The 11,632-nt window shown below is 43.7% G+C and overlaps 2 protein-coding genes across 2 annotated transcripts in view; one reads left to right on the top strand and one right to left on the bottom strand.

The window, feature by feature from the left end:
* The first annotated feature begins 1,634 nt into the window (after positions 1 to 1,634).
* On the top strand, positions 1,635 to 4,010 carry pmch (pro-melanin-concentrating hormone). Its single transcript, XM_017033918.2, has 3 exons — positions 1,635 to 1,950; positions 3,400 to 3,541; positions 3,659 to 4,010. The coding sequence occupies exons 1-3, from the start codon at positions 1,705 to 1,707 to the stop codon at positions 3,712 to 3,714; spliced, it is 444 nt and encodes a 147-aa protein (XP_016889407.1). The 5' UTR covers positions 1,635 to 1,704; the 3' UTR covers positions 3,715 to 4,010.
* Positions 4,011 to 4,308: 298 nt separating this feature from the next.
* parpbp (PARP1 binding protein) overlaps positions 4,309 to 11,632 on the bottom strand; it is a 17,324-nt gene continuing 10,000 nt past the window's right edge. Inside the window, exons 10-11 of the mRNA XM_008315411.3 lie at positions 5,341 to 5,512; positions 4,309 to 4,829 (exon numbers count right to left, since the gene is read on the bottom strand). Coding sequence (XP_008313633.1) covers positions 4,525 to 4,829; positions 5,341 to 5,512 — 477 coding nt within the window. The 3' untranslated portion in view covers positions 4,309 to 4,524. The remainder of the gene's footprint in view (positions 4,830 to 5,340; positions 5,513 to 11,632) is intronic.

The raw sequence follows: 11,632 nt of genomic DNA, 5'->3' as shown, positions 1-11,632 counted from the left end.
TTTTCAAAATGACCAGTTATTAGGATGGCTCTCTAGAATTAAATACCATTTTCACTTGTTGTCAGTTTGACTGAAATTCAGTCATTCACGTCTCGTCTGAAGTTCCTGCTCAGGTTGTCATTGGCCTCAGGTGTGAAAGGTCTCACTGAGGGCGGAGCCAACGCTGCTGGTGATCAGGAAGCAGGTGATGGAGACCTGACCACATGTTCTCTACATGCGTTTTCCTGAAATGTGTGGATTGTTCTGCAGGAAACTCCATTTGAAGGAGGAGTGAGGTAAAAACTCTGAGAAGAGTGGATTTTTTTATTGGTTTTTGCTCATGTTGGGTTCAGTCTATATCTCCTTTCTATTGGTCCATCTGACAGTGGGACGTTTGTCTGCTTAATGGCCTGGACAGGGACAAAACAATATAAATATAATTCAGTGGTGTGTAGAGATTATATATTGTTAGAATTTAATTTATTTTGCCAGAGAGCTACATGTATTTAATCAATTCTTCAACATATAATGTATATATAAATTATGTTGAGTTTTTATGAGTGAATATATATATATAATAATAATATATTGCAACTTTTTCAATGTAGGTCCATCAATTCAGATCTCTGCCCTGTTTTTCAAAATGTGAGGTATACATTCTCTAGGGGGCAGCAGTGAGCTTCAAGGGTAGTGCAAAATGAGGAAAAAGAAGTGAAAAGAAGGCTAGAGTGCAATACAAAAAAACAGCAACTGACATGGGGATGGATGGATGGATGGATGGATGGATGGATGGATGGATGGTTGGATGGATGGGTGGAAGAGAACAGGACGTATGAACAGTGATTATTTTAAAGATTGGATTTTAATGGACTGGTTTGGGCTGTTTTTCTTGCTGGCGATTTGTGTCTGTTTTTGTCGGTTGATGTGCGTGTGATTTTGTATTAATCTGTGTGCACATTTCAAGTCACAGTTTGAAATGTATTTTTTCTACTTCCTGTATAGCAGCCTAGAGTGTTAGACCTTAAATCCCCCTGGTTGGGGTGATGAATACGTCTCTAAACCGTCCTGAAAAGAATGAATTTCAAAGGAATAATTTGTGGACGCTGTTCTTCAACATGACTGAGAATGAACCACAATATCTTGTTTGTTTATGGGTGTGTGTGTCTGTGTCGTGACCTTTTGTCCCGGCCTCATCATTGGACTCAGACCTGGGCAGAGGTGTTGACGTCATCACAGAAAAGACTCACTGGCCCTCTATGCTGACCCCTGCTGGGCTAATTTTCAGATTTAGGATTTGTGAGGAGAGTCCACAAATAATTCCTGCTCCTTCACCTCCCATGTGTCCTCCTGATCCCCCTCCCCCACACTGATGGGGGGGGGGGGGGGGGGGGGGGGGGGGGGGTTTAGAGGTCACTGTATTTGTTCACATGCCGGCCATTTGAATTGATCTCATCTCCATGTTGACAAAACTAAGCTCTTTACCTTTTCTCCTCAATGGAGAAGGTATTGATGGTAGGACTGCTGCTGGTGACCTCTGAGAGAAGGTATTGATGGTAGGACTGCTGCGATCGTCTGGTGACCTCTGACCCCTGCGAAAATGAGCTGCCGCCACAGGAGTCGTGATGTTTTCCCAGTGTGTCACTTACGCAAAACCCGCCACTTTGGTCGAGTGTATATAAACCAGAAGAAGTTCTGAGATGCATCAGCAGATTCAGAGGCTCCACCATGATCTCCGTCTCCTCCGTCCTCATCACTTTGGTGCTGTCCTCAGTCCTGAGCAGCCACCTAGTGGTCGTAGCCATGCCCGAGACCAAGGGAGAAGATGCCATGATGGAGCAGGACAGCCTGGGTTCGTTACTGGGGGAGGAGAGCCTGACGGACCGAGCCATGCTTCCATCAGCGTATGCTAACGGCCTGATGTTGAACAACTACAGAGCAGACGACGGAAACCCTAACGTTCTAATTTTCTCGGTAAGGATTCTCTTTAAAAAAAAGTCTTGCCTAAAAATGTTGATTTATCTAACGGTTCTTTACTGTTTGTAGCGGTTTTGAAGATGGGGAGTTGACGGAAGTCGACCGGGGTTGAAGTGAATTTAGAATAATCATGACATGTATGTATGTATTTATATATGTATGTGTGTATATATATATATATATATACATATATGTGTATATGTATATATATATATGTTGATGATAATGATTTAACACAATATAAGACATTGCAATTTCGTTGGTATTTTTTTTCACGTGTAGCTAAATGATACACTATTTTGGTATTTCATCTTTTTCATCATTTTTTGAGGGAGTATTGCAGGAGTACTGCAGTACTGCAGGACTCAGCAGGACTCAATAGTATTTGTGATGGAAATCAACCATCACAAATACTACTGAGTCCTGCAGTACTGCAGTACTCTGTAACTCCAGTCTAGAGTTTGATGACAACGTTGAACATTATCAAACTGAACTCCAAGTATCCTCAGTATTTCTAGATTCCATTTAACGTTTAAACGCCACCTTTGACCGTTCTACGACCCCAGCACATCATCATCTATGAATTTTTCTCAATAGATCATTCCGGAATAAAAGCGTGTGGCTGTGCTCGGTCCGCAGCGATCCAGCCTACAGTAACATCCTTCTGCCAGTGACAGTCATGCATCATAACCATTAACTGTATGAGATTTCGCTCAATAAACAACCTCCATCACCAACGAGCAGCGGAGGCAACAAAGACCCCATTCTATCCACGCTGCCCCTGAACATTTGACCCCTGTCACTCAGCCACCGTTGTCATGTCTACTGCCGGGTCCGTATTTCATACACATCTATTAAAATCTTTTATGACAGCTCTGGAAAATGGGAAGTACCATTAGTAGAGAAGGTCAAGCGATCGCGGGCCTATAAAGTCGATGGAATCACAGTCAGGAAGAATGATACGTGTTCCTCTAAAATGTTTACCTGGCAGCGGCGTCTCCTGTGCGTCGTGAACACGGCGGTTATCTCTATGGTAATGGCTAACACTCAGCGGTGGTGCAAGGCAACAAAGTCATCTGACTGTGGGCTAGGGAGCAGAAATGGGCCACGGCGAGGTCGTAAAAACAGGTTTTGTGGTTCAGATCAGATGGTGGAATCGTCCGACACGACCTACTGTTGAAGGGACTTTGATTTCCCAGTATGTAGTACCTAGTCTTTATGGCAGTGTTCTTCAACCTTGGGGTTGCAACCCCACATACAGTCGCCTGGAATTCAAATGTGGTCGCCTGAAATGTCTGGTAATTTAGTTTTCTTAACAATGACTTTTTTTCTACTAATTATTCTTTTTAAAGTTATGATGATAAAGTTCAAATAAATTGCAGCATATAAAAATATCTTGGCACAACAGCTGAGGTCACGTGACACATTTTTTTTCTGTTTTTAAAGGACATGCGGCAAAAAGGACAGGGCATTCGTGGGCTGAGTCCAGGTTTTACCCGAAGCCTTCCTCAAATCACAGACCGAAAGATGAACCAGTCCCCGGGCGAATATAGTCTGAAAATGGATCGACGAAACACTGAACTTGACAGTAAATATTAAAAAGAAATATAAATATCTATTCTCACTGGATAAAATCAACCCGTTTTAGATACATTTATGTAATTAAAAACGTGTATAAATATTGTTTCCCCTCTTCTTTTCACAGTGCTGCGCTGCATGATAGGCAGAGTTTACCGACCCTGCTGGGGAACCTCCAACTGAACGCATCATCAAAAATCCAATACCTTATTGTTGTGTGTTTGGATCTTTCTATTCATTTTCCTTGTACAAACAAATAATTGTGCACAGAACATAAAACAAAATAAAAAATGTATTTAATCGAACATTTGCAGCGTATTTACAGTGATGTTTGTAAAAGACAATCAATGTACAACCAATGATGCTGTCATTACACAAAAAATCTCTAATATACCGTGACAAGATTGCTATCAATAAAAAAAGCTGAAAATGTCACATCACAAGATCCAAAATAATTTAAAAAAACATCAAAAAACAAAAATTAAACACCCAAATAAGTTAACTAATTTATTCTGCTTGTTAAAATTGGAGCTAGCTCATGCTAGCCAAGCATATCTTGGTACTTTTAATGATTTTAGCTAGCTTATAACTCAGAGAAACAACCAGGCTAACTGTCCTGACATGATATGGAAAACATTTTTACTCGAGAACTAGCTATGCTAGCTAACCTGCCTTGGCCAGCTCTTGTGTTCTTGCTTGGAATTGTTGGGAAACTACTGCTAACAGCTGGAAAGTTTAGCTAACGGTTGTTCTGCTTCTTTCCAGTGTCTGCTGTTGTTTTTGGAACCTTGTTTTTTTTTTTTAATTGATATCAAATATAAATGTTTAACTTGTATAGATTGTTATTGGAGGCTAGCAGCCTGTGAGCTGAGTTTAGCGCAGGAAATGTTTACATTTCTTGACGTGTGCTACGCAAAATTTAATTAATTTATCAAAAAGGAAGGAGAAAGCAGTCGACAGACTGCTGTGTAACAATAAAAGTCAAAATCCTGTTCAGACCCTGAAGAAGCTGGTCAGCTTCCCCTGACCTGCTATTAGCTTCTTCTTGTTCTGTGCCTTACTAGCGGTCTTCACCGAGGCACTTTTGGGTCGTTTCTTCTCTGGAGGCTGGTTCTGAGATTCTTCACTATTGTCCGATTCCACCTGCTTCCTTTTGTTGCTCTTGCTCTCTGCACAAGTTTTCTTCCTGCCGCCCGCGCCTGCACCCCTGTTTTGGGCATTTCCACTCCTTGGCTCCAGAGCGGCTCCCTGCTGTCTGCCACTGGGCTCCTTATTTGGACATTCAGAGGTCGACTTGGCTGGAAAAGAGTGAAACAAAACAAAAGAAAGTGTGAAAACCTAGCATGGAGGGGAGGAAAAAAAAAGTGTGACGAAAGTGCTGACGTTAGCTCCTAGATGAAGCGGGCTCTGTGTTTACTCTGTGAAGCTGAAATTTAACATTTGTCATGTCACCTGATGGAGCGCAGCCTGAAATCCCCTGAAACAAAAGACAGGAGGGGAAATGGAGAAAAAAGGTGTGTGTGTGTGTGTGTGTGTGTTTTTGGTTTTTTACTACGGATTTGGGGCCATGCAGGTTTTATAGGATGGGGATTCATTTACGGCTAAGTACTGGTCCCAGAGCTGGGGCCTTAAAGGGTTCAAGGCTGGAGCTGAGAAGGTGTGCCTGGGCCTCGGTCCAGCAGGGTGGCGTCAGAGGAAACATATCTGTATCCCAGCAGACACACAAACCCTGCTCGGACCTGTTGACATCTTTAGAGTTTATATGAATGTAAGGTGCGAGAAGGTTCATAAAGAAGGTCCGGTTCGTACCTGCGTCCAAGTCTTCTGACTCGTCGACAACCCGCGAGGCTCCGCGTTTAGGTGCGGGGTGCACGCAGGTTGGAACCTGACTGGTGCTGGGGAAGTCCAGCACACGACTGAGTGGCAGTTCCTCATCGTTGTACGTACAGGCAAACTGAGAGCGGACGGTCCGGTCCCTGGCCTAGAAGATAAAGAACATCTAACATTTTATTATTTGTTGTTCATGATACAGATGGTTATTTAACTCTCAGGACCACGTCAGTCGTGGGCTGACTTGGACAGTTGCGTGGGCTGGACTCAGCCTGTGGGAGGCCAGTTGATGACTGACTGTTTTTTGTAAATTAACTTCTACCAACGGTGAAAATAGATTGGCAGCCAATCGACAAGGAACGATTGACGATGATGAGCGTTAAAAAAGGCCACATGATTTGAAAGACGATGTCCAGTTTATTGGGGACAGTCCAGTCAGAAATGTCATTTTGACCTGGACGTGTGGAAAGGTGAAATGAGTGATGGACGATTTGCTGCAGAACAGGAAGGATTTATTTATCTTTTGGCTCGGGCTCAGACACCTTGGACCCCTGACGAGGCTCTGTGGCAGTGGAACTTTTGTGACTCACCTTAATAGATTGGTGTGATGAATCCTTTTGGAAAAGAAGTGGAAAAACACTTGGCGGACGTTAGTGAATTTTTTGCCAAGTTAAAACAAAAAAAAAAATTCTCATAAAATGTGGTTGCAATATTGATGAGAAGACGATGAGATGAATTGTCTGTATGTGACGTGGAAGGTATTAGAACAAAAACTTAGTTTAGACTTGGTACACATCGCTACTGGATTTGGTGTATCCCAGCTACCTTGGGTAGCCTGTGGGCTAGCAGTTGGAGTATGGTGCTTGTAAGTGAAGAATTGCCGGCGTGAATCTCGGCAGTGTTGTGATGAGGTGACAACAAAAACTCCCTCAAACAAGTGTCCACTTGTTTGAGGTTCAAAGTCGTAGAGAAGGTTTCTTGGTTGCATTAGAACATTATCACTGAGGCCACGACACAAGATGGAATCAATAACTTGGACCAAATCACAGCTGACGTGGAACATCTAATCCAATTAAACAGGCAGAGCAGCCAGACACGGCCCTGTGTGGTCATGCACTGTTCGTTCCTCCACTGACGACTGTCCTCAGATACCCTCCCCCCCCCTCCTCCCACCCCCGTGCAAACCCACCCACAGACACAGGAGACACCTGACCAAGACATTCCTGATGGGAACATGTAGAAAGCAGGTGCTAACAATCTCTGCGTCTGCGTGTTCCGACATGTGTTCCCACACATGCGGTCGATAGAAGTGAGAATGAGCCGCAGGTGCAGACTCGCGCCTCAGAGGACGGCTCGCAGAAACAGACGTGCACTTTGATCATCATATAATCGAACGTGTCTTTTCACAAACAAACGAGAGCAGCATTCCGTTGGCCTCGGGAGCTTTTTCAAGGTTGTCTTTTTTCTGCTACATTTGGATCATTACTGGCAACAAAGAAATATTTCTGGACATGTCCCAAAAGCAGAAACTGGATCCGTCCATATCAGCGTGTGCCAGTTGGGGGAGGGGTGGGGGTGGATAGTGGATAAAAATCTTTCAGCAGACAACAGGAAACAATAACCTTTCAAGTTTTCCCTTTGCTAAGCTGACTTGCGTGTCTGATATGGCTTCTTCAAAGTGAAATTGATGCAGAAAGCTTCCGCCCCGCCGAGTTCAGGAAGTGGTGAGCTGCCCAGGGACCATTACGGCGCACTCACACAGGAAGGCGGCCAGATTGTGGGGAGCTAAGATGACATCTGCTCGTGCAATCAAATAAAAGAGGCATTTGACAAAATGTGTTTCGCATACACGGGAGTTCACACAGCGGAGCTGATTAGTGTTGGAGGATCAGTCTGGCCTTAAAGATTTAAAGATATTTGGAGTCAACCTGGCACAACCAAACTGAAATCAAAATAAATAAAAAAAAACAACAACACACATTCGACTCAGAGAAAATAAAGCCGGGATGGGGAACACTGTGATAATGGTGTAATGACCTTTAAAGCACATCTAAATCCAAACATACTTGAACTCTGTTTCAAGGCCACGACCCAGCAGGAGCTCAAGGAAAACTCTCTTTACCGCATTGTTCTTGAGTTTTCAGATTGATTTAAAATTTGTAATTTGACGCAATCAAAACATTTCATTATTTGAGGCTGTGTTATTTTATCCCATTTTTCCAATATCAATAGTTCACCTTAATAATAGACGTCCAGGTGGAGCTAAAGAACTAAACTGTTTCTTTTTTATCTGTACTACATTCGCAGAATTTTACAAACTCACCGTACAATTTCAGCTTTGAACACTGACATCTGGTCTATTGTATTGACTGGCTACACCATTTGTCTGTATCAGGACTGCTGAAGCTAACATTAGCCCTGGTGTCCGTAACAGCCCTGCTGTGGCTAACATTAGCCCTGGTGTTTATACCAGGACCGTTGTAGCTAACATTAGCTCTGGTATATGTATCAGGACTGTTGTAGCTAACATTAGCTCTGGGGTCTGTACCAGAGCCGTTGTAGCTAATGTTAGCTTTGGTATCTGTATCAGGAATGATATAGCTAACGTTAGCTATGGGGTTGGTACCAGGACTGTTTTAGCTAACATTAGCTCTATCCATCATTTTGAAGTACAATGGACTGGAAAACTAATTTTAGGTGTATTATCATCACTGTTTGCCAGAAAATAGTGATCAAAACAAATTCATTTAAACTCCCAGACGCAGCATGAATATATGGACAAAAACATGTCTTGTGAGGGATTGAAATATTTTACTATGACTATTTTTGGGGCCAGGTTCCGGCACTTTATGGTCATTCGGCCACAGGGGTCCTGTTAAATCCTGATCCTGTTCTTGTGGATTTGAAGAATAAGGCAGTGTAGTAAAAGGCATCACGGTAAATGTACAGAAGTAAATTTAGTGCTGCCCCCCTCCCTGCCCCCCCTCCCCGCTGCATCTGTGTGGTTTATGCTTACTTCATGTACAACAGGACCGAGCCAAACCAAGCTGGCGGCCAGGGAGAACACATGAGATATTAACATCAGATGTACAGTGCACTGTAAGCACAGGCTCCCGTTGCTGCGACTTATCATCAGGATTGGGTTAATAGTCGTAATTCTGCACAAATAAGTAACTCCATGCCTTGGAGTGAGGCAGCAGCCTCAGCCCTGCACCGAGAGCTAAAACACAGCTGTGCAAACGGCAACGGTGGAAGTCAGTAAAGATGTGAGCTTCAGCTAAGCAAATAAATAATAATACCAGCGAGAAATTACAGGATATAAAGACATTATTTTCAGTGTTTGTACATCTGATTCAATTTGAACTCACTGATGGTTTGAATTTGGCTCCTCCGCAGGTGGGAGGCCCACATTACCTTGGGTTTGAGCAGGTCCAGTCGGCTCTGGACGCGACTCTTCAGGGGTTGCGGCGAACATCCAGTGGATACTTCAGGAGATCTGGGTCAGAGGGAGAGCAGAAGGAAAAGCAAAGATAAGAGAAACAGAATTCACATTCAACTTTGACGGTTTCACTCGTGTCGGGCTGAGCTGATTCTTGGTTTTCACACGGGAAATTTTGGATCCAAGCCACTTGCTGTCAAATGTCCACCTCCAATGTTATGTGGACCCCTGCCCCCCCCCAACCCCAAACCACAGGGCTGCTTATTTAAATATTTTTATTTCAGATGTTTGTGCAGAGAAATTGTTCCAGTGTGCTGTGGGAGGATTTTCCTCCCTTTGGTCTCGGTCGAGAGTTGTAGAGTCTTGTGATGATTTAATTGCACGTTAAGGGGATTTCCCACCCTTTCTAAAACCTTGTATCAGTTAAAAATCCAATGGTCAACGTGATCACTCTGGTAGTGAACATTTTCTTATCAGAACTTTTGATACAAAATTTTCTCTCGGGCAAACACTCTGATCTTTATTATAAATGTTTAACTGTAAACAAACCTAAACAACGTGACGACACTTGTTCCCTCAGTTCCATTGATGACGGGCTGCTCCTCGGACAGAAGGTCCGCCTTGTTCCGAGATGGCGGCGTCAGGGCCTCCTGGTCCAGCAGGGCCACCAGCACCTTCACCGTGTCCCGGCCTCCGAATGCAGTGTTGTGATTCAACGCGTACGCTTTAGGCTGGAGATAAAACATAAAAGCAGTGCAATAAGTAAGTGGGCTTCAGTCAGAACACGTTTGCTCAAGGGCTCATGTTGGGCTTTTACCCTGGCGGGGCTAATTCCCGTTCCGTTTACGCCGGCCGGTTGTTTCTGTACTTGGTAGATGTGGGAGATCCTCTCTCTCAGTTCGTTGGCTACCTCTTCAACCGCAGCATACACTGCGTCTCCACTGCTGCGCCCCTTCACCAGCAGAGCCCTGATGGCCATCACCAGCTTGGATCCACACGCACTGGAAGGAAATGTGGCACAGTGACACTGGGGTTAGCATCTGCTGGAGGGAGCTTCACCACGACATACGTAGAAAAGAGGAGAAGAAGAAGAAGAAAAAAAAAGAAGCTGCATTTGTTTTGGAAAGGAGTCGACTCTTCTGCTGAACACATACACTTTTTCATCTGGATGGGATTAATAGCGTTCAAGAGTTCAGCCAAGATTTGCCAACATGAATAACTCTCTCCCAGCACTGGCCAGGGCCGGAGCCCGAGTGTTTTCAGAAAGATATACTGCAGCTTCACTTTCAATTAATTGGACACCGACTTAAAGGGCTCAGCGTAATTGTTTTCTGTTAGCGTCCAGTCCGTCCAGTTGGGCTTTATTTCACGAACTTTGCTCTGCCAAGGTTAACAGTTTCATAGCGCAAGGTCCTGTATGCCCCACTCAGCCCCCCCCCAACCCCCACCCCCGCTGCTGCCTTAAAGTCACCCTGAACCTAGAGCGCTGTCACTGTGCTCAACGCTGGACTGTCAGAAAAACTCCAGGAGTTTTTCCCTTCATTAAGGTCTTATGGTGGGATTTCTTCCCTGCGTGTGCACCGTCTGCACCACATGTCCAAAAATCATAGCAACATATCACTTCTAACAGTCAAGAGCACCGAAGCGTGTTAAAAAAAAAAGAAAAAAAAGAAGTTTGCAGTACGCTGCAGAGGTGGTGGTCCAACTCGACCCAGCTCTAATGTAGGTACAGCAGGACCAAGTAACAGGATCATTTGGGAAAACAGATGTTCGGTGAGAAACGTGACCTTGAACTCCCAGTGGAAGGTGTTTGTACGAGGAAATAGAGTCTTCCTGTAGTGAAGTACTGGTGATACTGGTTGAAAAACAAAAAAACTAGCTTTGTTCTATGTGTTCTACAGGTAATAGCACTTTTAGCAATTAGGTCAACCTTTCTTTGTAGCAACTGTAAAGTCACATGCTCTATATAAATTACTTCTGAATACTTTTCTAGGAAAACTCAATGCTATTGTAGAACAAAATTCATCATTGTTACAAATCTCGGCTATTTCAGAAACATTTTTAAGCTCATCCTGAGGAAGCCAACTGCTTAGCCAGGAAGCTAACATATTGTCCTTCCATTTCAGCTAACTTTAGCTGTAAGGCCCTACCATAATGTACATTTTTGTCAATTCGCTGCTTTCTTCTACAATTACCACTATGTTGTCTTCTATACAGTTTATATTATGTTTAGATAAACTTGAGGCTGCAGTTTTTTGTTTTAGTTTTAGTGCTACACTGGCTACATTTATATTGAACAGCAACTCTCAAAAGCTCAGGTTTTTTTTATCTGAAAAAGACCTGAAAATTCAATCATTCTGCAAGAAAACACTGTGACTGTGACTGCGCCAATCGGTGACCTCTCCTCAAAGCCAAGCCCTTACGCGACCGATCTCCTAAAATCATTTCTGATAGCCTCCTATGATGCGGTGCCAAACGCTCCAGAGATCTGAAATAATCTTTAAACCTTGGGGGGAGCGATCTGCGTCACCTGAAGTCTGATGATAGTTCATCAAAGTGAGCCAAACAAAACAGGGAACAAGTCGTTTCAGCACCAAACGCTCTTTGATGTGAAAAAGATGAACAGGTTTTAGCAATCCGGATGTTATCATGAGATTCTTAGGTACAAGTCATTAGGGGGGAGATTTTAAAGAAAATCATATGATGCATTGGGGACAGGTGGAGTTCACGAACTGCTGTTCGGGCTTTCAGTGCACAGGTGTCTGCCAGGTGGAGGAGTCAGCTGTAAACACAGTGATGAACTGCAGCAGCAGCAGCAGCAGCAGCAGCAGA

The sequence above is a fragment of the Cynoglossus semilaevis genome, chromosome 8 (assembly GCF_000523025.1).
Source record: "Cynoglossus semilaevis isolate Cse_v1.0 chromosome 8, Cse_v1.0, whole genome shotgun sequence".
In the NCBI taxonomy this organism is placed as follows: domain Eukaryota; kingdom Metazoa; phylum Chordata; class Actinopteri; order Pleuronectiformes; family Cynoglossidae; genus Cynoglossus; species Cynoglossus semilaevis.
Note: the sequence above shows the minus strand (reverse complement) of the source record. Positions and strands in the feature narration are given on the sequence as shown.